Consider the following 24,776-nt stretch of genomic DNA (forward strand, 5'->3'; position numbering starts at 1 on the left):
AAAAACAATTTTAAACATACCGTTTAAGTTTCAGGAATGATTTTTGCAGAAGTCAAATAATTCAGAATATTCTTTATTCTGGGGGTTTCAGACCATAGAGCTCCTAATTGTGAGCTGTACTTTCAGTGTTTAATTATTTATCATTCACTAGCAGTGTCTAATTTAATACATGTAGACAGCTGCATGCTGAATGTTTTATTTTATGTGCATTTTAAACAAATAAAATTCCTCCTAAAACAGACCTGAGTAAAATGGCATGGTACATCAGAGTTGTGGTTAAAAAGGATTTCATTTGGACATCATGTAACAGATGTGAAATGCAACTTTCAGAAAATCCTCCTTTTTATAAATCAGATTAAAGATCTTTCAGTTCCACATATAGGTTTATCTAATACAGTGAGAGCTCTCCTTCTTAGAAGGGATGCAGAATTTCAGATAATTTATGTATAATTTCAGAGCAAGACAGTTTTCCACCAGGGGTAAATACTTGCAAAGTCCAAGTGAAGTAAGTTTAAGACAAACTAGTTTTAAACTGGCATTTTTACATGGCTGTTGCAACAAAGCAAGGCAGTTAGTAGATGCTAGCAAAGAATTTGCCAACTGACTGGAAAGAAAGTGCTCCAAATAGCCAAATGACAGTTTACGATTCCAGCTTACAAATACAAACATACCAAAGCTTCCCATCTTGCTTGTAAAACCTTCTTGTGCAACAAAGTGTTACAGTATATTCCATTTATAAACTCATGGAAAACTTCTGTTATTTCAGACTGACATTATTAGGACTATACAGATGCTTTCCTAGTTTATTTTTAAAATAGTGACTGAACAATCACATCCTATTGTGACTTCCACAGGTCTCATTTCCACTTCATTTTTTTTTTTTTTGACAATCAGATTTATATTTGCATACTACATGTATTTTATTTTATAATAATAAACTACAGGACAATTATACTTGCAGGCATCCTTTCAGGAAGGAGAACGTCATTTGACTGAAATAAAGAAGGAATGGGATTCCTAACTTACTATCAATTTTAGTGAGTACAAGTCATTTTCAAAACATTTTGCATTTTATATGTTCATACATGCATCTTGTAGGTATACATGTATATTCCTAACACCATACCTATCCAAGATAGGGTTTTATCAAAAATTGGCCTAATACATGTTTCTCCTCCTTGGTAGCCCCCTAGCATACTTTCTGGAATAGCTTCTAGATGTCTCCAAAAGATATAAAAATTGCTGCATATATTTAGAGTAGGAACAAAATGTTTAGATTTCTGAATTCCAGTTTAACTCGATACTGAGAAAGACCTAATCATCCGTATCAAGAGTCCTGAACTGGGCCTGATTCAAATACAGGGCTGGATACTCATACATTGGATGAATTTCTACAACCTTGCAAAAGCAGTGGATAAGAAAGATGATGCTTTCTGATTTCCTGGCTTTATATAACACAAAGATACAATTGGCTTTGTATTATTTCAATCACTCATTGTAATAATTTTCTCCCTTTTTTGAATCATTACTATTTTCCTCCATTGTTTTGTTTAAAATGCTGAATCACTTCTCCCTTCTAGAAGACAGCATTTGATAATGTGATTCAATTACATTTCACACTTGGCACACGCTTCCCCTCCAGCTTTTGGAAATTACTGTATTTGACCATGTTCTTTGGTGTTGGAATATCAGTTACTCTTCAGCAGGTAAATGCATGTTTGCCAAGCATATCCTTAACTGAACTGATTAAAGATCAGAAGAATGAGTAATAGGTGTAGCATTGCCTGGATGCCACTAATTCACTATTCAAGCCCATTATAGAATAAAATATTTCATTTGATCCATTAGTTGTTTTGCTGTTATGAACACCACAGTCAATAATATGAATCTACTTTAAAAAAAAAAAAAAAAAAAAAAAAAGAATTCAAATTCATTAGCTTTTAAGGCAGTGTTCACATGAAAGCAGTATGTTTACAACAACTGAAACAATTTCAAGTGAGAATGAGAGACCATTTCCTAATTTAGATGAATATGAATGCCAGCTTCAATCATCTCACAGACATTTGCCTAACTCTAAAAATTAATCAGTGCTTTCTTCTCGTTCATTCCTCAGTAGATGTTGACATGCAAGCAAATCTTTAAAACTTCTGCTGAATTTCTTTTCGTTACAATGTCAAACTGACTGTGAAAGAGCAGTTCAAATATCACCTACATTGGAACAACCATGACTTTACTACTGTTACCAAAAGAATTGTCTCTGAAGTAGGGCTTAAAGCAGCATGATGGCGCAGTAGAAATGCAAAATTTAAAGAATAATGGTAACTTCATCTTCTGTAGTAAGATTAAAAACATAAAAAGAAATTTATTTTTACACAGTGCAAAACTTACCTGGAAGAACTGCAGCTACCTGAAAGAAGTGAACCAAAACCCTGGTGGTTTCAGAAAAGTATTGACATTTTTTATTAGGAATCAGAACATTTCAAATAACTGGAGACTTGCACTAATTTTAACATGCTATATACAAGCATAAATTGGACAGGCAGATAGACTCCTCTATAGGTCAGATGGTAAGTGTTTAACAAGGTGTTAACTGACATCACTGGGGTGTTCTGAGTCTAGATACAAAGTGTAATGCCTTTATACATAGCAGGTGCTCATGGAAGTGTACAGAGCACCTACCTTTGAAAATATGCTATTTCATAGTTGCCAGCTGAGTGTAAATTCCATTTTCCAAAGGTACATGTGAATTGTTCATTTTAAGAGCAGAGACAGGACATGAAAGTAGCTGGAACCACTAGCAAATGTGTGTTCTGAACACAGTTTATAAAATAACTAGCCATAGTAATTGCTTCTGCAAAAATTCAGAGGTTTTGAAGCATTTTCTTGTCAATTTATTATCATGTCTCTACGCTTACAACCCATGCTAACTTTTGCTTAAAAAACAAACAAACAAAAAAAAAACACCTAATTGAAATAGTTCAATGGTCTTCTAGAACAAGTGTCCTTGGTCCTTATGGATTTGTACCTCAATGCTTACAGAAGCTTTTTCTTTGCTAAGGCATTTTAAAGTTTTCCCTTCTACATGAATTCTCTGGTCTTCATAAAATGTGAACTCACACTACCATGTTCTTTTAACTTGGGGTGTGCAGAGCAGCCTGTTTCCATGAAAAAAAAATAAATGTAGAAACTCAGTTATCTTTGAGACTGATGTTCTTTCATTGTGGTTGGTAGAAAGCCAGCAACAGCACATGAGGGAACTATCACAAGGTCTTGCGTAGCTTAGAACAGAGATGAAATCAAGCGTGGAGGCAAGACACATTTGCCAAGCTGAGAAAAGGAATCCAAGAAGCAATGGGATATCTAAGCCCAGCAGGCAGGGAGGGCACAATTATGATTAGAGACTCACTAAGGAGCCCATACTGCCAGGAAAACTCTGGGATGGGAAGCAGCTAAGTTTGGGCAAGTTCAGGCAAGTTGCTGGGAGAAGGACTAGGGAAACAGGAGAAAGGAATCGGGACAAATGCACCAGCAGTCAATGGGCGTACTGAATGGCCAACAACAACAGGTGTCCTTTACTCATGTATCATGTGGGCAGGACAACTGTGAGTCAGAATTACAGACACTTATGGTATGTAGTTTCCTGGGCAGCAGATGGCTGGTCTGGGTGTAGCCTGGCAGCAGCTCATGAAGACATTCAAAGTTGCTGTGGGAGAAACATTCACACGCAGCATAAGCCTTTTTTCAAGCTAAGAGAAGAAACTGTGTCTATTTTTTTTTTCACCATCATTATTTTAAAATCAATCTTATGATTTTGGATGTCTGCCTTGTTTTCAAATGTCTGGCATCAACAGTTCCATGACTCATACAATACCTGAAGACATAACTAGGTTGATACTAGCATAAGACTCAAAACAGCTGGTCTTCTTTGCAACTCGTACTTTGTAGAGTCCGTAATTTCTTTTTATTTCCCTTTCTTTTACACCAGCTGTGTGAGGCAAAAGAATCTCTGAAGACCCTGAAGTTTATCAATGGAACATTTCTTCCTTGACCAAGTTGGCAGAACACAGAACTACCTGATGCCTGACATGCTTTGGGAGTTACCTTTACCCCGTTTGTCATCTTACTCTAAGGGCCTTTTCTCCACTTGCTTCATTCCCAGTGCTTCCCTGCACTGGAAAGATACTTTTGTCTTTAAATGCCTTATGATTGGACCCCATATGTTGTAACCTAAACTTATCTTAAATGTTTCTAAAGTGTTCAGCTCCAGGGCCTAGAATCTCTCACATTGGGGTCAAATTATTTAACACGCGACAGTCTCCATTCCTGCTGAGTCATGCTTGTTTTGACCTTCAGTTATTTGCCTTGGGCTCCTTACTCAGTACATTTATTTTCCGGTTCTTTTCATGCTATACTGGCACCTGAACCGTGTCTCCACGGAGGAACGAGCATCGCCGCGAATACCCCTGACAGGGATGCCCTGGCAGCCAACTTATCCTCCAGCAGCACCTTCGCCCCGGCCTCGCGGCGTCCTGCTGCCGAAGCGGAGCTTTCCGCGTCCAAGCGCTTTAGGAGGCAGCGGCTTGAGGGAAGCGCTCGGCACCGCGGCCCTCACGGGGCGCCCGGCGGCGGAGGCGAGGCGAGGCGGGCCGGGCTGAGCTGAGGCGAGGCGGCCCGCCCCGAGCCATGTGACGGCGCCGCGGCCGTCCCGGAGCCTCCGTGGGGAAGCGTCCAGGCGCGACGCGGGGCAGCGGCTCCCCCTGAGGCGGCAGCCCGAGGGCAGACCCCAGCCGGCCCCTCCCGGGAGCCGCAGGTGCAGCCCGAAGCCGCGGCCGCCTCCCCGCCGGGCGGGCGGCTCCTCACAGAGGTACGGGCACGGACACGGTGCCCCCGCCCCGCCGTTAACGGCTCCGTGCTGGGGGGCCGCCCGGGGTGGGGCCGGGGCCGGGCAGGGCAGGGCAGGGCAGCGGGGGCGGGCGGCGCCCCCCGGGGCCCCGTGGCGGCGCTGCGGTAGCGGGCGGGCGAATGCGGCAGAGGGAAGCGGCGGCGGCGGCTGGCGGGAGCCGCTCCTCCCTTCGCCGTCCCCTCCTCGCCGCCGGCTGGTGGCGGAGCCGCCCCGGCGCAGCATGGCTCTCCCCGGGGCAGGCGGTGAGTCCCGGCCGGGGGGCGGCGGCGGCGGCGGCAGCGGGCCTGGGGCTGCTGCGGCGGGAGCGGCCCCGGGCAGGGCCCGGCTGGGCCCCGCCTGCGCGGCGCGGCGCGGTGCGGTGAGGGGCGGTGAGGTGAGGTGAGGGGCGGTGAGGGGAGGTGAGGTGAGGTGAGGGGCGGGCTGGCAGCCCCGGCGGCGGCTGCAATGGCTCTTGACACGGCCGCCGCATCGGTTTCATGCCGCACGCCTCAAGGGAAGTAGCTTTCTCTGCCACAAAGGTGCTGAACCCGAGCTGCCGGTGGAGGCTGAGGAAAGGAGAGCGTTTGGATGGCGGCTGTGTCCCCATCCCATCCCATCCCATCCCATCCCATCCCATCGGGGTGCGGAGCTGTTGCTCTCCAGGTCGCTCACCTTGGGTAGAGGACAGCAAGCGCTCCTATGGAAGGATACAGGGTATGAGATCCTCATCCCTGCCCCGCTTTGGGATGGCATGGTTTGCATGAGGTGTCTCTCAGCTATTTCAGGTTTGTTAAACTCCTTTCAGTGACATAAGCTAGCAGTGATGTGGGCAAACCTTTCGTTTGCTTGAGCAAAAGAGATCAGATTTTATAAGAAAGAAAGGAGAAAACCCAAAGATAACAAACAAAAAGTGCTGCTCTCCACAGTGGGTTGATTGTACTTGTAGCTATGCTTTCAGATGTGAACCTACGTTACTCTAGTAACTTAAATTATGATTTCTCATGCAATTTATTTCCCGCTGCATTTTTGTTTCTGATCATGATTTTTTAAGAAAATGTTCATTTATACTCAGAAAGTAGTCAGCCAGTGATAACCACTCAAACACGCAATTTTTCTTGTTCTAGTCAGTCAGTACTGAAGGTATCTTCTTTGCTGATTCAGCAGCAGAAGAAATATTCCACACTTGACTCAGATCTCTAACACTCTTACTGTAGTTGAATTACAAACTAGAAATGTTGTTTTTGCCATGGCTGTAGTGGCCCAAAAGGTCCTTGTTGCCGGCAGCTGTGTGTCAGTTACTACTGTGGACAACTGCGCTTGTTGAGGTCAGTGGAAAGACTCCCATGACTTCATTGAGGTTTGAAAGTGAGAAACTGAATCTAAGTTTGGATGCTTCTAAGGCATCCTAGTGCATTGTCATTGAATCATTCAGTTAGGCATGTATGTATTTTTGTTTCTTATGTAATTAGACTTTTTTTTTTTCATGAAGACTCAGTACTAGTTGCAAAACAAATACTCTGCAAGTGGAAAGACTGCATTGGGTCAGATCAAAAGTTCTTTAAAATCAGTAACATTTTTTCACTGTCCTCTGAATTCATTACAAAAATAAGAACAACGAAATGTAGGCGATCACTAAATTGCCATGCTATAGTCCAGCCTTTCTCTCGTCACCTTTTAATACTCTATTTGCTTTTAGAATAAAAGGAAAAGTGTTCTCAAAGCAACTGTGAAAACAGGTGGATGTTAATTGGAATCCTTTAGACTGAGAACAACTGGATCACATATCAAAAGGGATCACATATCAATGTATGAAATTTGAAGGATGCCTTCAGAAATACTCTAATAGGAGTGCTGATAAGTTATGCCTTGAGTGGTTAAAAACTGTCATGCCTCATGCAGATTTCAGCATACCTCACATTATTTAAATGAATACCATCTTATAAAATATATTTGTATTTTTGTAACCAAGAAAGGCTTTGAAATGTTGGTTTGGACACAAGCTGAACATATTGGCAGTGCTTGGATCCATTTGTTGTGATGTTCATTGCTATTTTTAACTTACATGATAAGAATTAGATCTTTGTTGTAAAGTCCATAATTGTAAATGCATTGAAAAGTGCTTTAAGCACATAATAAATAGTGCTGGACAGTGCTTGCAAGAACTGTATTTTTTTCTGCTCCAGAATGCTACCAGATATGTCAAAATCCACTTGTTGCGTAAAAATGAAATATAAATAAAGCAATGAAACTACAAAAAAAAAAAAAACAACAAAAAACAAAACACTAAAGATGGTATTTTCAGTACTGCTGCTGTCACAAAATGGAAATATTTTGTTATGTAAGGCTACTTAAATAGAAATTGAAAATATTAAGCATATCTTTAGAAAAAACATATTTAAATGCCAAGAAGAAATTAAAGTCTATATCCTGTCTGCTTCCCACATGCAACTCAAAAGCAGGATATGACCTACAAAAAATATCCACCGAGTTAACTAACTACATTTTTACTTTGGTTATACAGCCATTTTATTCCATAGCCGCTGCACAACCCATGTATTTGTGGAAAGAGTGGGGTAGAAATAGGAAAATTAAATAGGTAGAAAAAAGAAATAGGTAGAAATGTGCAACATTCTTTTCTAACTTACTTTTGGCTCTAAAATTGCTTTCAAGTCACAGCAGAGAAGGAGGAAGGCAACTGAGTGGATGTGATTTCCTTGTTCCGTGCAAGTACATACATACAGCTAAACACACACGTTGCAAACAATGGTTTATCAGATATGCCATTAAGTTGCATCTTCTGGCAAATCTGCACGTACCTATCTTAGGAATTTTCATGAGGCAAGGTAGCACCATGTGACAAGGAAAGAACACTCCCATTACACGTTATACCCTTGCCTTTTGTTATGGTCTCAAAAGCAGTCTGGAAGGCCATCTTCTGCTTATGTTTTAACACTTAGGACGTCTCCAAGTCAGCCAAGAACTAGGGACCAGTGAAAATCTCGTATGGTATGTATGCCTTTAGGTATACTTCTAACCTTCCTTTAGTAGTTTTTATACTTCAAGCTGAACTGGCACATTATAAATTGTGTTCCTATTAGGGGAAAAAAAAAACACAACAAAACACACCTCAATGAGTACACGAAGTTCTGAATTTGCAAATTAGCATGGCCCCAACAACTAAAGATGCTTGTGGAGTCTTACAATTCTTGCGTACTGCACAGTAGTTTAAACTCTGTTTAGACTTCTACTTAATTCAACTTCTGAACAGAAGGCTCTGGAGAGACTTTATAGCAGCTTTCCAGTACTTAAAGGGGGCTTGCAGGAAAGCTGGGAAGGGACTCTGTCAGGGAGTGTACTGACAGGATAAAGGGTAATGGGTTTAAACTAAAAGAGGGCAGATTTAGATTATATATAAGGAAGAAATTATTTGTTCAGAGGGTGGTGAGGCCCTAGAACAGGTTTCCCAGAGAAGCTGTGGATGCCCCATCCCTGGAAGTGTTCAAGGCCGGGCTGAATGGGGTTTTGGGCAATGTGGTCTGGTGGGAGGTGTCCATGCCCGTGGCAGGGGGGGTGGAATGGTGGAATTAGATGATCTTTAAGGTTATCAATTCAAACCATTCTATGCTTTGTGTTCAGAACTCTTAATTTCAACAGGCGTACCACAAAAGAAAGAACAAACCCTGATCTCTCACGTATGTTAATTCTACTTGTATTTATAACCTTCAACTGTCTTCCTTATTAGCTGAGATGCCCAGACAGTTTCCAAAGCTGAACATCTCGGAGGTGGATGAACACGTGCGGCTCCTAGCAGAGAAAGTATTTGCTAAAGTCCTCCGAGAAGAAGACAGCAAAGATGCCTTGTCACTATTCACTGTGCCTGAAGATTGCCCTATTGGGCAGAAAGAGGCCAAGGAAAGGGAACTTCAAAAGGAACTGGCAGAACAACAGTCTGTGGAGACAGCCAAAAGGTTTGTTTGGTAGTTGCTTTCTTAGTGGAAAATTATCTTTAAATGTGTTTGAGATAATACTGAAATGTTTGGCAAATAAAATTCTGCCTGTTATTACTTCAGGAGAAAGGTGAACAGCAGGTACCAAGAGCACCTGTGCGGTGTCCTTCCGTGCTAGGCAGATGGGGTAGGGATGGGTGAGATTGTCTCCGCAGCTGTGCTTCCAGCAATTGCATAGATATTGCTTATGCAATTTTAACAAACAGCATTGCTGGATAGAAGTGAAAAAAACTCACTCATTCTTTAATGTAAGAAGGAATCAGGGGAAAAAAAGAGGACAGTTCTTTTTTTCTTGAATAGAATAGTTTCATTCAGAGAAACGGAAAATTTTAACTTCCAGAAAATGATTAGTGGTAAGATATTTCTTCTAGTCTCTGTAAAAATAGATGAAAGCAAAGTCTTGACATTTAACATCAAGGGAGAAACAGAGAGTGGGATGGGCATAATGAGGTTATTTGTAGGTTTCCTTAACTCATGGAGATAAAATTGAACTGCTGTCAGCTACAAAAGTGCACATTTTGAATTTAATTTTCCTAGGTCAGTGTACAGTCAGTCCACCTTCAGTTTACCCATGAATCTAATCAAGCCAAACTCGATTTGGTTTACAGTTTTCTTGTGTGAGAGAGATAGCCTTACACTGATGTCAGGCTGTCCCAGTATCTTAACCTTAGTGGACTGGCTAGACTGTTTGCTAGAGTCACATGAGCTCAGCAGCTGTCTAATACCAGAGTCTTTCTTGGATGTGTACAGACTCATCAAAAAACAGGCAAACAAGAAAGCATTTGAAACTGATAGGTAAACACATGTACCCTATTAGCTCCAGACCATCAGTTGGGCAGCACATGGCATCGTGTTTCTGGAACAGAAGGGAGAAGATTTGGTTTAATTAAATTAAGGTATGACACACTGATGATGCAGGCTTAGACTTTTGTTTTTGCTTTGTGCAAGTGGGTTTTCCAGTTGGCATGTTCTTAAACAAAAGTGCAGAAGGGAAAACTAGATGTTATCATTCATATAACTACCTGGTATCTTTCCTTCTGAAACAGCAAGTTTCACTTTTAAGGTGGTAAACTGCCTCATAAAAATGTTCTATCAAACTGTGTGTTTGTGTGCCTAAAGTTTTGCACTAGTTTAACAGTGGGAAGTGGGATATTACATATATGTTGCTTACATGTATTTGCCCTTATCCTAAAGTATTGAAATGTACTTAGAGAACAGTTATATGAGTAAAAGTCCTGTTGCTTTCAGTTGCAGTTGATCCAACATTGCCTGTCAAGAATTTCATACTGATTTCAAAGGTGGCTCCAATTAGTTGTGAGGATGGAATTTGGTCATAGGGTATTATTCATATTATTCACACCACCACTGCGTGTTGAATGCCACAGAGGTAATACACAACTTCCAGAGAGAATTCCAGTATTCCTTTTCCTTTGTTAGTGGTTCTTACTAACATATTAAAGTGTTATCTAGTTTATAAAATAAACGAAGAGTATTTCCACAGCACATAACAAAGTGACATCAAAGGTTGCTTATTAGATGAATATTCAAAAGACATTTAAACTGAGTAAGAAAAATAATGAAATCTTTAGAGATATTACAAAACTTCACTCAAGATATTATGATTATTTCACTGAAAATTACAGCATGCTTTTTCAGCTGTTTTTTTCCTAAGGTACGCATCCATCACAGTTTTGCTGAGAAAGGGTCCAAGTTTTTAAATCCATGGGGGATAGCCATTTACTGTCCAGAGGGGAGAAATAAATTTGCATATCACAGCCATACTATATTATTACTCAGATAACCAATGTTAGCCTTTTGCTCAAGTCTCATCTACCACCACCTAAGGAATAACTATATTTGCTCATCATTGTTCTTACAAGTTTAATTGAATGACTATATATATGAAATTTTGGTGCATAGTGTTGTTGGAGAAGTAGATGAGTTTTTAAAGCCTGCATGTTTTGGGAAGAATGAAAAGTTTGTATAATAGCATGATAACTTACATCAACTTACCTTATATGACATTCAAGTACTTTCCTCTGATACTTTGAATTCTAATCTTACTGGCTCTAAGAATCAGATTCTTCTAAATTAATACCAGTGATCATGTTTTCTTTCTACCCAGAGACTCGCTGATACTGAATTTGTAAGAAGTGATACAAAATAATCTTAGTGGTATCTAAGAGTGATTGTAAATAAATCATTGCGTATTGTATTTGTGTGGAGGGTAAGTACAATTGTATGTAGCATATACCTTTTGAAATATCATTGGAATAAAAGCTAAAAGCACAAATATTTTGTGACCAACATTTTGCTCATGGTATGAGATATTTCATCTTGTAAAATTTTTTAGAGGGTGATTTCTTTGCTGTAATCTGTTTTCCAGTGTACTTCATGTTTTATACTGAGGCTCATTTAATGCTTTATACCATGAATTCCTAGGAAGAAAAGTTTCAAGATGATTCGATCTCAGTCTTTATCATTACAAATTCCATCTCAGGAATGGAAAGCACCGTCTGCCAATCCTGTTCTGTCTCCTACAACACCAGTTCTTCAAAGTGGTTTTCTGCCAGTCCAGGTGCCATACGATGTACCAGAGTTTCAGAGAGTTTCAATTAGTGGGGACTACTGTGCAGGGGTAAGACATTATTTTTCTCTCTTCCTGTATCTACAGGAAAAAATTCCAAACCACAAGCAGCTAATATATTTCAAGTGTGAAATGGTACTGCATCATGGCTCTCTGCAACAAACTGTAAAAGGTTCTATATTTGTAAAACACTTGAATTCATGTCATTTCAATTTATTTATACTTATTCCCATAAAAAATAAATTGGTAGGTCAAATAGATAAAAACATAGTCAGGCATTGAATACACAGGTAATATATGGTAGGAGAAAGAAATTCCATGTGTGTGTATGTTTTGCACATTGCATTTGGACTCTGCTTCTGTCACTGGCTTCCTGAGACCTCACGTAAGATCCTTATGCTCAGGTCACACAGATCTATATTTCTGGAAATCCACTCTCCTTGTTATGGGCATGGTTTCAGTTTGTGACTAAAGCTGCTGTTTTATTTTTGTCAGTATTTATCCAGTCTTTCCTTTCAGGTTACAGTTGATGATTATGAACAAGCTGCCAAGAGCCTGGTGAAAGCTCTTCTCATTCGAGAAAAATATTCACGTCTTGCCTACCATCGCTTCCCAAGAACAACATCCCAGTATTTGTGTAGCATGCAACATGAAAAATGGAAGGTTGAAGATGAAGTGCATCCAGGTGAATATCCTTGTTTTTAAAATATAGAATTAAAACCATATACTACTCTAGTAAAGGTGAGTTGGGTTTTTGTTATGGTCTCTTCAGAGTGTATTTGTCTCTATAATTTATTCTGTTAGTAATTGATGGAGAATCACTGATGGACTTAAATTATAAAGCCTATATCTGATCCAAAAGTTTGAAACTGTTAAAAGCTAAAACCGTACCAGACAGTCATTGGTTTCTTTCCAGCAAATGGGATGGTACGTAGCGCACTTGTGTTCCTCCTCGAAAAACATACATGAATATAGCTTCAAGTGAAAAGTCATTCCTCCTGATCTTGGCATACTAAAATAAAATGGATTATGAGCTCATCTATGTTGTAAATTGAAGCATGATACATACCAGTTAGCAAGCCCTGAGTCAGTAATTTCACAGGCATGGCACGCTTGCCATGTCAGGTCTGGAAGCTGGATAGTCACATTTGTTGGGCAGTCTGCCTGGGTAAATAAACTCCAATCTCTCAACAAGGCTTATTAGGTTGGACATATTCCCAACTATATATGTCACAAATCGTATTTGTCACCTAAGTGGGTTGTGTCTTGAAAGCTTTGCTTATACATGAAACTGTTTGCACTACTAGTTGTTGGATTAGCCTGTGTGGAGCAGCCTTTGGTCTGTTCAGATGTGCCAGTGTAGACACATCCATATTGTTGGCAATGTATTCTCAGCCGTAAAGTGACATTTTGTATTATTTTAAATCCACTAGCATCTAGGTCACTAGTGGGAAGACAATGAAGAGAAGTATTTTCAAGCATTTGTTATACCGAAAGAGTGCAAAGAGAGCAGTACACTGAATATTCACAACAGGATAGATATTTCAGTATAGCTGCTGAGAAGATATTTCCAAGCTATTGTTATGTTAATGATTTTTTTACAGTTATGGTTTTAAGCTGATGTTTTGTTAATAATAAAATATCACACTGTCTTAATATGCACAAGTTAGAGATGGATAGTTATGAATATTATAGTATGATATCAGTTTATAGCGTAAGTTCAGATGCTTTATGTGGATAAAAGTGGATAGTTACTTTATAGTCTTGGTTTAACTGAAGAGGCAAAAGGATTCTGAATGATAAGAGTGAGTGCAAGGATGCAGTTCAGTTGATATAAATATATAGTTGTGATTTAATTAATTTTGTAAGGGATGACAAAACTGTATTGAGAAAATCCTAACTCTGCAGTATTAGTATTACAACTACAGTTGTGTTGTAATACCTCTGGGTTCCACATTTCTTGGTTCTATGCAAAACCAATAATAAAAAAAAAAGCGTTTTATTAACACACACACACGCACGCACACACATACAAACAAACAAAAAAAACACCACTACTGCCTTGGTCAGAGTGGGAAGCACAGGGTCTTAGGGTCTTAAATTATTTCCTGCTCTACCATGAGTGAAGTGTATTCAGGGATTGTTGAGAGAAAAGAAAATTGTATTGTGTGTGCACTAGTCTACCACACTAGACTATGGGAGGGGCAGAGGTGGAAAAGTAAGGCAGTCAGTTCTTCTCTGGTTAATGTTTCAATGTGAGAACAGCTGCATACTGGAAGCTTAAATACAAACTTCCAAAATTACTACAATGAGTCAGAAGGTGAAAGCAGTGAAGGTTGGTATGAAATCTACAACTGTTAGATTGTTCTAAAAATATAAACTGTACTTTCAACCATCCCAATTTAAATACTTCTCAAAACTTAATTTGAAACTTGTGTCATCATACATTAATAAAGAACAGTATTAAATCTATTTATACATTCGTTCATAGAACTCTAATAATTAGAGTAAAATATTTGAACAAATGTAGGCACTTGAATAACTTGAGTGACTGCAATTAAATATGAGTCTGTCAGAATAGAACTATGTTGTAACAACAGATCTTCTGTAGCAACCAAAAATATAATTTTAATGCAAGTATTGAGATCTGCTAAAAGTGAAACATAGAAGTAGAAAGTCATCTTTCTACTATTTGGCTTTTTGTATAAGCTACTTCTAAACACAATGTAAATTTATTTTCAGACTTCCATTCACCCCCAGATGAAAACGAAGATCCTTACAATCTTGATGATGCTCCAGACAATTTGGATTATGTTATCAAGATAAAAGGTGGCATTCCCTTTGTTTATGATAACAAAGAAATGATGGAACTCAATGAGCCTCGGAGTTTGCCATATCCTGACCTGGAGACCTACACTCTTGACTTGAGCCATGTTCTTGCTCTAATTGCAGATGGTCCAACGTATGTTTTTCCTTTTCTTTCTTCCCTGCCCCTTCAGGCTGCTAGTTACCTTAATATTTCTCACTTCTATGACATTTAATTCCTCAAAGTATTCTACAGTCATGCTTGTTTTGCCTCTCTAGCATTAGCACATCACAAAAAGACTTAATAAATGAAATCCAGCTGTATGTTCTTTTCTTTTTAGTTTCTTTGCATCAGCCATGGCAGAATGAGCAACAGTTAACAGAAAAGTAAGACATCGGTCAAACATTCCCATTCAGGTCAAATCTGACCTAAACTTCTTGAGGCATGGGAACTGAAACTTGAAACTTGAACCTTACCTTTTTTATTTTGGCCTGTGCTGAATTTGAGGTTTTGAACAGTTGTCTGGAATTCCTTAATGTCTGCTCTGCTCTTGCTGCATGGAAAGAAACTGTTTGTATGTACAATACACATAACAGCTCAGCAATATAAATACTCAGTCAAGTTTGTTCCAGATGTGAATTAACTGTTCATGTGTTGCAAAACTGATCTGCGTGTGCATAATCAAAATAGGTCTCACTTCCCAAAACCATCAAGCTTCCAGGGAATCTCCAAAAAACAGAAATATAGCAACTCCAGCGTTGTCACTGGTACACTGCAAAGTCCCTGCCCTGTGAATAGGGAAAATGTGTGTATCTAGTTTTTAAAGTTTATTTCCCAGCTGAATACTGGAAACATCAGTGTCCTATAGCTTCAACACCAGGAAAGGAAAAGAATCCATCCCAGGATGGAACAAAGAAGGAACCTGGACTGTTCTTCCAAACTATTTGCCCTGCCTGCCAGCACTGCACTCCTAGTCCTCCTGACTTTGAGATCAAGTTGTGGTGACAATGTGTCGAGCTAGTCACACCTGTTGTATGTTTTCCTACTAGAGTTTGTGTATGACACCTGCAGCTTAATCTGCCTGCCTTTTGCTGGCAAAGTAGCTGGCCTGAACAGATCTGTCCCATTCCCTAACCACTTATTCAAGAGCAAAAGCCTGTGCTCCTGCTGTTATTGTCAGTGTTCCTGCTCCAGATCAAAGTTAGCTTGAGTGTGCTGCTTTACAGTATGCTCTAGGTAAATGCATTTCCAGTTTTATTCAGTGTGTTATATTCCAAGAGAGACAGATATTGGGAAGATTAAAGGAAAATGAGGACAAACTTGAAACCAAACTGACATACTGAAGACCCTTCTTTTTACAGCATTTGTTAACAGTCTATGTAAAGGAAGCCAGAAGAAGGAGGGGCCTTGGTAGGGCATGTTAGAAAACTCAGCTTTGTGAATGCAGCAGCAGTCCTTTGCTCCGTTTGCTTTTTCAGATTAAGCATTTGCAAGCTGACTCACTCTCCCTGATAACTATACACAAACCAAGAGGAAATTTTTTTTTCAGTAAACCTGTTGCATAAGATTTTCATACTCTATTGTTTCCTTGTTTGCAACAAGTGCTTTCCTATCTGTCATTTTTGTCTGTCATGCATGGGCCTTCTTGGAGATCGAGAACCCATTGTTCTTTAACCTTTGCTCTTCTTGAACTGGTGAAATCTCACCCCTACCCAACAAAGATAGCCTGCAGCAGGCAAACTGGTCTTGAGCGGTATCTGATACAATGAGACTGTATTTGAATCAGACTTTCAAATTTGTTATGGAATTTGTGTTCCTTGGAGAGATTGTCAACAAAGAAGTAGGAAAAAAAAGAAGGCTGAGTATTACATTAGTAGTGCCATAAAAATATTGTAGATTTGATAAGAATTTGCAGACAGTGAAGAGAACAAACATATGATTTATTAAAAAGAGAATGAAAACCATAACAGAAGATGAAAGTGAAGCTGGAGGAGTAGGCAAGCAGGAACAACAAAGCATGACTTTTCTAAGAAGAGCGCACAAAAGTATTTTGGGGAAAAAAAAAAAAGAAACTAATATATGTACACAATAGATGTGTTTCTAAGGCAAAAAAAAAGAAATTATATTGGACCTTATGTTGGCTCACATTGAAAAGCAAATAAGGGGGAAAGCATAGGGGGAAAAAGTCTTTATTTTCATAGTAAAGTTTTGATTATAGGTTGTTTCTGTTATATATAAGGTGATCTGCTCTATGGGATTTTTCAATTCCAGAATAGTAGCAATTGATATCACATTTCATTTTAAGTTTTTGTTTTCTCTGATCATATCGTTACTAAAAGAACTTGGTTTAGGCACAGATAGAGCAATAAAATATTTGGACAATGTGAAGCACCTAACAGTATGGTTATGTATAGTTCTGTTTCATTAGAGGTTTCACAAGTACCTTTGGTCTGAAATGATACTGGATATTGACTAATGTATGTGTTAACCTCTAGGAAACAAAGTACGGATTTGCCCTTTATTTCATTTTAAAAAATATCTGTTTTTACTGTGAAACCTTTGAAGGTCTTTCTGAACTTGCAATACAAACAGTTCTAAGTTACAGGTAATTTTTTGTGTGTGTTTTCTTTTACAGAAAGACATACTGTCATCGTCGGCTTAACTTTTTAGAATCCAAATTTAGCTTGCATGAGATGTTAAATGAAATGTCTGAATTTAAAGAACTAAAGAGCAATCCCCATCGAGACTTCTATAATGTGAGAAAGGTAAGTGTGGGAAGGATTAAAGGCATGACGTTATTTTCAGCAGGAGTTCCAACAATTTTGATTTTTTTTGGTGTGAGGTGTAGATGATATGCATGAAGTTGTGTGTGAATACTATTCAACTGAATTATGTTATTTTCAGAATATTATTTTTTTTCTACATATTAACACTCACGAACATTAACCTGAATGCAAGTGTGTTAAGGGGATTATGCTAAACTCCTCTATTTACTTTTTCAGAATCAAGGGGTTTAACTGTATGTAGATTGCTTTAAAGGAGTGAAACAGTCAATCAAATTAAGCTCACTTGGATTATGAATAAAAGCATCCATGTGGAGGCTTAAATGAGTTTAGTTAATTCACTTAAAAGATAGCTCAACTGCATTTTCCTGCTTTTGTGTAGATAAGCCATAATAAACTGCAGTATGAACAGCTGTATATATTCCAGGTAAAAAAATTCACTTCAAATTGAAATTGCATGTCTTTAAATGCATGTCAAAAGATCTATGGAAACTGAACTCATGTTTCATACTGCCATCGGTATCTGGTTTTAAAAAATTAAAGCCTGCACAATATTACAAAAAAAACCACCATACTTATTAGAGTTATATTCTTAGCTGCATCTGATATGCACTGGGATTTAATTAGGAGACAGGTTAGGGGAATCGTAGGAGCTTGTTTCATTTCCTACCACATACTCAAGGGAGCTGCATTCTTTTAAAAGCATGGAATTAACAGTGTTATGTTGCTTAGTTCGCTTCCCTTTCTTCAATTTTAAAGGATGTTACTGGAGAGAAAATGCTTCAGTTTCATAAGTGAGATTTCTTCACAAAGCAGCAATCGTTGCTGGTGTTTTTAACCGTTTCAGGTCCATTTTGCATTGTTTCCGTACACAATTGAAAGAGGTAGTCCTTACTTTATAACTTTGAAATTTAGATCAACAATCTGATCCTTCTTGTTATGTTTTGGTTTGCTAGTACATCAAAAAGTCAGTTAGGCTTTTCTCTATAGTGTCCAGTGTACTGGCTGCTGAATGTTTGCTACTGTTGTGGTAATAAACTGTCAAGCACAAAATCTGCTAAGCAAAAGTGTTTGATGAATGTATCTCTGTCTCTCACATGGCCAGAAGCAGATGGACTGTTAGATAAGTTCTAATGAATTTCACGTTTTTATCTGTTATGAGTGTGGATGGGAGGATCTGTTAGCTAATTCACTCAAGTGGCCAAGATTCAAATCTGAACTTGTTGGCAGTTATCTTGCATAACCCTAGCCAAGATAATTACTCCATGCTACATTCAGATAAAACACTTGCCTAGCTGATAGAGGTGTTAATAATAAAACATATGGTGACTGAGAGATGCAATGGACAGGTGTGGATCAGATAAATCCCTTGGCAATCAGTCTGAGTAGAGAGAAGCTTTACTTGCTCAGTTCAACTTTTAAAAGCAACTGTTCAATGTCTCTGAGCATGTAATTATTTTCTAATTATCTACTAGTAAATAAGCCAGTCTACAAATGAATTAATGTTGTTCAGAAGCACAAAATGTGCATCAGTCAACACTCAAATTCAAGAGAGAAGGAACAAGCTTGCTCTTCTCTGTCAGAGACTTGTCCTACTACTAGATATTGCTTAAAAATATCTTGCAGCACAGAGTTAATCTTGCTTAAACCCTTATGGATAATATTTTTATAAAGCACTCTCTGTGGCAAGTAAACTGCATTGTAGACAGAGTTACTGTAAGCCCACAAATAATCGTTTTATCGTGCTAGTCTAAGCGATGTTTGGATCCGTAACTCACCAGAAGTGCTTCTTTAATAATAACAGCATCAACAGTGAAATTTATAATAGGAAACGGGCACTACTAGGGCCTATATTTTCAGGATGTCTCTCTTTTAGTCAATGCTTAACAATACAAACTGCCCGTTTGCAAGAAATAAGATTCACCTCCTGACAGAGTTGTTACTCAAGTTGTTGATTACATCTATCAGACACTAGTATGGAAATACTGGTACAATCTGTTTGCTAATGTAACTGATGGAAAATAACAAAATTAAAGCAATCATGAATATAGTAGCAAGGTCTATCAATGGCACGTATCACTGTATTTAGAAAGGCACAGGAGAAAGCTCGTCAGCATTATTTGCTGACATGACAATTGGAGTTTATTGTTCTATTCCCTGCCCTTTTCTTTTCCTGGTTTAGTGGGAGTTATCCAGAGAGCTTATCAATATAATAAATCCCAAGATAAGATTTCCATTAAGTAAGGGAAGTGTATGTATATATCTGAGGTATTGGACTTGACCAGAATGCAAACAGGGAGATGTTTTGCACTGATCAAGCTGGAATTGGAAAATAACCCTATAATAATGACACAAACATTTCACTACACAGATGAGAGTCCAAAGGTGGTAAGATAGTGTGACTGACTCCACTTGGCTCACCACAGGAGGTGGACAACTGTCTGTGTAGGAGAAGGCTAACTTTACACAAGACTTCTGAGTCTGCCATTAGCAAGGCTCTCCCACGTTCTCCAGCCAATGCATAGCAAAGTGCAGTCACAGTGACTGCTACATAACTCCTGTTTGGCTGCATCGGGGATGAAATATAGTAGCAAGTTTAGCTCCACAGCACACAGCTGAGTTCTAGCCTTTGTGTATTAGGGTATCTTGTTTTCATAAGCAAGGATGCGAGGTTTTTGAGCTGGGCTTCAAACAGACCATTTGTCCAACAGCCTCAGATATTTGAGGGCTGGTGGTTCAGCCTTTCAGCTGGAATGTAAATACTTCAATGTAAAGGAAGTATGTTGAATATTCTTTTACTTTATTAAGATGTTACTAATTGCAGGAGGAATTTACTGTGCTTTTTTGGTATTGGAGTGGTTTCTCTTAATAGGAACTTTGGTTTGTCTGTATTGTTCTTTTTAGGGGAGAGGTTGTTTGCCTTTACCTTTAAAAGAAAAAAAAAAGGAAAACATTTGATTACCTAATATTTATTTGCTACCTTTATGAAGTGTATCTGTGTACTGCATTGGTAGGTGTCCTTAACTGCAAATAGCTTTGATATAGTCTTCTAAAGATGAAAAATTGATGGCCTAGTTCTCCTTCCATATGCTTTCTCTTTTCAGCCATTATTTCAGTGTGTCAGTCAACCAGACCTGAGGATATGACACATTGCCCTAGAGCAGAAAATTTTGTGTCTTCTGCCTTTCATTGTCTATTACAGAACTACAAGTAAAGAATTAAGCTTAATGAGGAAGGTTATTGTTTCCCCTTTGAAAAATTAATGCAGTGTAAATATATTGGTGAGCAGGGAATCTGTCAGTGCAACATGGAATGATACCCTGTCAATCGGGTGTTGAGGCTGCAGGGAATTCCCTGGGAAGTCCATGAAGTTCATAGTTATTGGGGCAGAAGCATGCACAAGTTGAAGTGCACATATGCAGAACACCAGGTAGTTTACAGTTGTGATGTTGTTAATCTATGCACTGAAATCTATCCATGAAATTAATGCGACTTGGTGTTTTGTGGAGGTCTGAGAGAGTGGGAGCAAAGGGAAGCAATGCAGGAAGAGGAGGGAGGCAGAGCGGCTTAGGGAAGGGGGTGCCTCCGAGGTGTGGTTGGAGGGCAAAGGGAACTCCACACTGCGAGCTGTACACAGATGTAACCATATTGACTGGAAGTACAAATGTTTCATTCACAAAGTGTGCAGACAGAATGGCATGGGTGCTCAGGTCAACAAGGAAAGGGCTGGTCTGAAATGAGAAGGTGCAGAGGAAGACAGGATGGCTCCATTACTTGGAGAATTGCTGAGGGAAGGGAATTCGACCATCCGTTGATGAAAGAAAACTGATGTCTGCCACTGCTTGAATGGACGATGAAGTTAAAAGAAGTAAGGAAAGCTTTGGGTTAACCATTATCTTCATTTGGTTAAAAAAAAAAGTTCTCACAAGGCATATGTGTTCCAAGATAGGCGTCTGGCAGTCATTTTTTTTCTTCTTTTCATTGAAGGTTAATGTGACCTTGCATAAAATGCTTCCTCTTGAGGGAGAGGAGAAAAAGAACTGCAGTCAGAGAGCTTGGCTAAGGGTGTGCAGCTGAGTGTTTTTTATTTTTTCACTAAGGGAAAATTGGGATGGAGTGACAGTGTAATAAATCTGGACATGCAGGTAGAATGCATGCAAGTAGAAGCAAATAAACCTTGTGCTAGGGGATTGTTATTCATGTCCCAGAAAAGACTTAGCTTAGTTAATGTATGAAGAATAGGATAGTACCAGCTTAAGAATGGGACCAGTTTTGTTTTTAGGGTGAAGGAGAAGGCAAGGGGGCCATTTGTCACTCTTATTTCAAGTGAATAGGTTCCATTTTTTTTAGTAGTTGCCTTTCATAGTAAATAACAATGAGTTTGGCAACAATTCCCTAACATGATAATGTTTCAAATACAAGTTTTAAAAAATTCCTAACCAGAGCAGACTATATAAGCTATATATATTTAAGCTATGGCTAAAGGTTCTATGACTAGCTGCTTCATTTGGATGGGATTGCACCCTGAATTGTGAAAATGCACAATAGCATACAGACTAATATATTACATGCTAGGCAAGGTCAAAGCTCAAGTCATTAAAACCTTTCAAAAAAATTAAGTAGCTCCTAAAATGCAGAACGAAGAAAAAGCTGTGTGTTACTCCATTAAATTTTTGTTGATATAAAGTTCCTGGATGTGTAAACGTTAGAATGTACTGGATAGTTAAAGTAGCCAAAGTACTGCATCTTCTCTGATAAATGCATTCTCTGGTAGAAAGTCTCACTCTCGGGCAATAAATATATTTCGAGAAAGGGAGGGAGAGAAAGAAAAGAAGGCAGGTCTTGGTTCCCAGGGAATAAGCCGGATGTGGTTAACTTAGCTCTAGAGCTGTGTGTGATATGGGTATGGGGGCTGGTGAGGATTTGACAGGAACTTGCAAATTGCAGAGGCACACTTGAGAAAATTATTTCTCAAAGAGAAGCAGGACTTTAAAAAAAAAACGCAGTTACTATTCTGTCATCTGATCCTTGCATACAAGCAAACAAAATAAACAAAATGTCTCCTTGCTTTCCCTTAGAACAGTAGCTGAGTCATGTTGATTTAAAGGAAGAGGAAGTGTTGAAGGGACAGGAATTTCAGTAGCTGAGCCACCACTGAAGCTACCACGTTCTGAAACTAAATAAACTGTACTTGTTAAGGTTGTCTGTAACTAGTATTGTATGCTTATATATTGCTTTCTCATGAATGTTTAGAGCTTATGTATCTGTTAACTGTTATTTAATTCTCCCATATAAGTTAACCAAACCTGCTAGTACATAGAATTTCATTGGTACAGGACCAGGTTGTAGTAAACAATGTTTTTCTAAAACAGAAAACAATCCCTAACTTAAGTAAATATTTATAAAATGCACTTGGGTTCAAATGTCGATACAAGTACTCCAGGGAACATAATAATATGTTAAGCAGAGCTGGTTTTACTATTTTACACACAGTAGTGCTTCCTGTGCATTAGTAGTGTACCTGCAGTTGTGTACTCTGAGACAGGACTGGTTCTTGCTTCTCTTCATTCAGCTGTAGTGTCTAGCACATGGAACTGACAGGTCTTACAAGACCAGCTTACAGAAGGGTTCTGCAGGAGTAGGAAGCAACATACAGTCAGTTTGTAATGCATGTTTCAAGATTATATATAACACGGACAGGATGGTTCAGGTGTTAAGTCTAAAAAAGCACCTCAGAGTTCCTCTATCCTATATATTTGGTAGGAGATGGTTTGGAATCATAGTAAGTAACATTTTACCATAAAGTGTTATGTTTATGTAGCTGGTGCACAAGGCACGTGTTAGAAACAGTGAAAGCTGGGACTGTTTCTACCACACATCCTTGCTGTTGCAGCCCTCCATGTCCAGCTAGTTCCTGGGCTGGAGGCTAACACAAAGCTTAGCAGGCAGCCCGTAGCACTACTGAGCTAAAACTGCTTCTGCTAGGATCTGGCAGTCTGGATTGGAGAGCAGTTTCAGAGTCTGTCAAACAGTTCGCAGGGCTTTTGCGCTTATCTTTTTGTCAACTGTGAAAGCTAATCAGGACAGTGTCTTATGGGTTATTTGTGTGTGTGTGTTTTGTTGGTTTTGCTTTTAAATTGATAGTAATTTGTTGCTAGAGGCATTTCATTATTTTGCCTAGGCTATTTTGCATTTAGGCTATTCTGTTTTTCAGTCAGGATGAATTACTCAAGGAATTTCACAGCATATGTACCTATAGGTGCTGCTTCACACACACAAGATACTTCTGTGCTTTTAAATTCCCCATTATCCCTGCTGAAGCCTATTCCTTCCTTTCAGGTACTTAGTCCTCATGAAGTTATCAGCATTACCTGCCTTTTCATAAAAGCAGAAGTTGGGGAATATACCTGATTTTATTTCTTCTATTCTTTATCTGTGTAGTTAAAAATACTGAACCCTTGGCTGCAAGGGGACTGTGTTATTCATTGCACATACCTGCTGGAGGCAGAAATTACACATACTTGAAATGGAAAACTTAAACCAACAAGCTCCCAGACCTCACCAGTTGTTTCTTTGGATTGTGATCTATCTAATACAGGCTGCTCAAATAGCAGTGCAAAGAAAAATATCAGTGGAAGCTGGTTTGTTCTTGTCTTTTTTTTTTTTTTTTTTTTAAATAGGCACTCCAGAAAAAAATGGAGGACTGCTCTCGGTCCTTCTGTGAAGCTTGCACTTCCCTCAGTGTGTGAACAGTTCTGAAGAAACTGAAAGACCTGTCAGTATTATGAGTTGCTGTATTGTGATTAAGCTTGAAAAAAGTGACAAAAATCTCTCATATGCATGAGACCTGAAATGTTTCATGTGGTTGAAAAACAAAAATGACTTATGCTTTCGGAAGTGGCTGAGAATTCCAGGTCCTTTCAGTCAGAGAAGATGGTTATAAACTATGGTTTGTACCTAGAACAACATCATTGATTCATGGATGAAATCTGTTAAAGGATACTAAAGGATCAGAACATTCTTTAAGGAAGCCTCGTTTTTTTTTTCTGAATCCAAATTCTGTGATTGGCATTTGTAATGTATCTTGTTGAAATATTTCTTATATAAAAAGTGAACTATTAACTGATGGTTACTTTATTTTATTGATAGCTCTGATGATTGAATAATCCTCCCCAAACCAAACTGTCAGGGTTCTGAAACATTTTGACTTGCTGAGGCACTAATCCATTCATTGCTTAAGGAATATTTTAGAAGGCTTTAGTCATTGTTGTCACTGACATACATCAATTAACAAAGTAAGTTTATATATAAATATAACAAGCATGAATGACCTTATTTTGATTTCAGGTTGATACTCATATCCATGCTGCTGCTTGCATGAACCAGAAACACTTACTGAGGTTTATAAAGCATACATATCAAACAGAGCCAGACAGGATTGTTGCAGAGAAAAAAGGCAAGAAGATGACCTTAAAGCAAGTCTTTGAAAGCCTTCACATGGACCCTTATGACCTCACTGTAGACTCTTTAGATGTCCATGCAGTAAGTAAGATAGCAAAATAAGAGAGAAAAAACTATGTTTACTAAGTGTGAAATTCTCTTTTCTGCATTTTTTTCATAACATTAAATCAGAATTTAAACTCATGCATTACTTCACATGTTTGAACTAAGCACAGTTCTTTTCTGTGCATTTCGTTTCTAGGCAGTTTTA

The 24,776-nt window shown here is 38.8% G+C and overlaps 1 protein-coding gene across 2 annotated transcripts in view; it reads left to right on the top strand.

Annotated features, from left to right (window-relative positions):
• Positions 1 to 4,714: 4,714 nt before the first annotated feature.
• The window catches only part of AMPD3 (adenosine monophosphate deaminase 3), a 32,323-nt gene continuing 12,261 nt past the window's right edge, over positions 4,715 to 24,776 (top strand). Inside the window, exons 1-7 of one of the 2 annotated variants that reach the window (XM_032188298.1) lie at positions 4,715 to 4,864; positions 8,625 to 8,850; positions 11,332 to 11,527; positions 11,996 to 12,161; positions 14,219 to 14,438; positions 16,918 to 17,047; positions 24,413 to 24,607. In XM_032188298.1, coding sequence (XP_032044189.1) covers positions 8,630 to 8,850; positions 11,332 to 11,527; positions 11,996 to 12,161; positions 14,219 to 14,438; positions 16,918 to 17,047; positions 24,413 to 24,607 — 1,128 coding nt within the window. In that variant the 5' untranslated portion in view covers positions 4,715 to 4,864; positions 8,625 to 8,629. Of the gene's footprint in view, positions 4,865 to 5,080; positions 5,146 to 8,624; positions 8,851 to 11,331; positions 11,528 to 11,995; positions 12,162 to 14,218; positions 14,439 to 16,917; positions 17,048 to 24,412; positions 24,608 to 24,776 lie in introns of those variants that run through there. The other variant, XM_032188297.1, reaches the window with a different exon arrangement.

This window comes from Aythya fuligula, chromosome 5, assembly GCF_009819795.1.
Source record: "Aythya fuligula isolate bAytFul2 chromosome 5, bAytFul2.pri, whole genome shotgun sequence".
In the NCBI taxonomy this organism is placed as follows: domain Eukaryota; kingdom Metazoa; phylum Chordata; class Aves; order Anseriformes; family Anatidae; genus Aythya; species Aythya fuligula.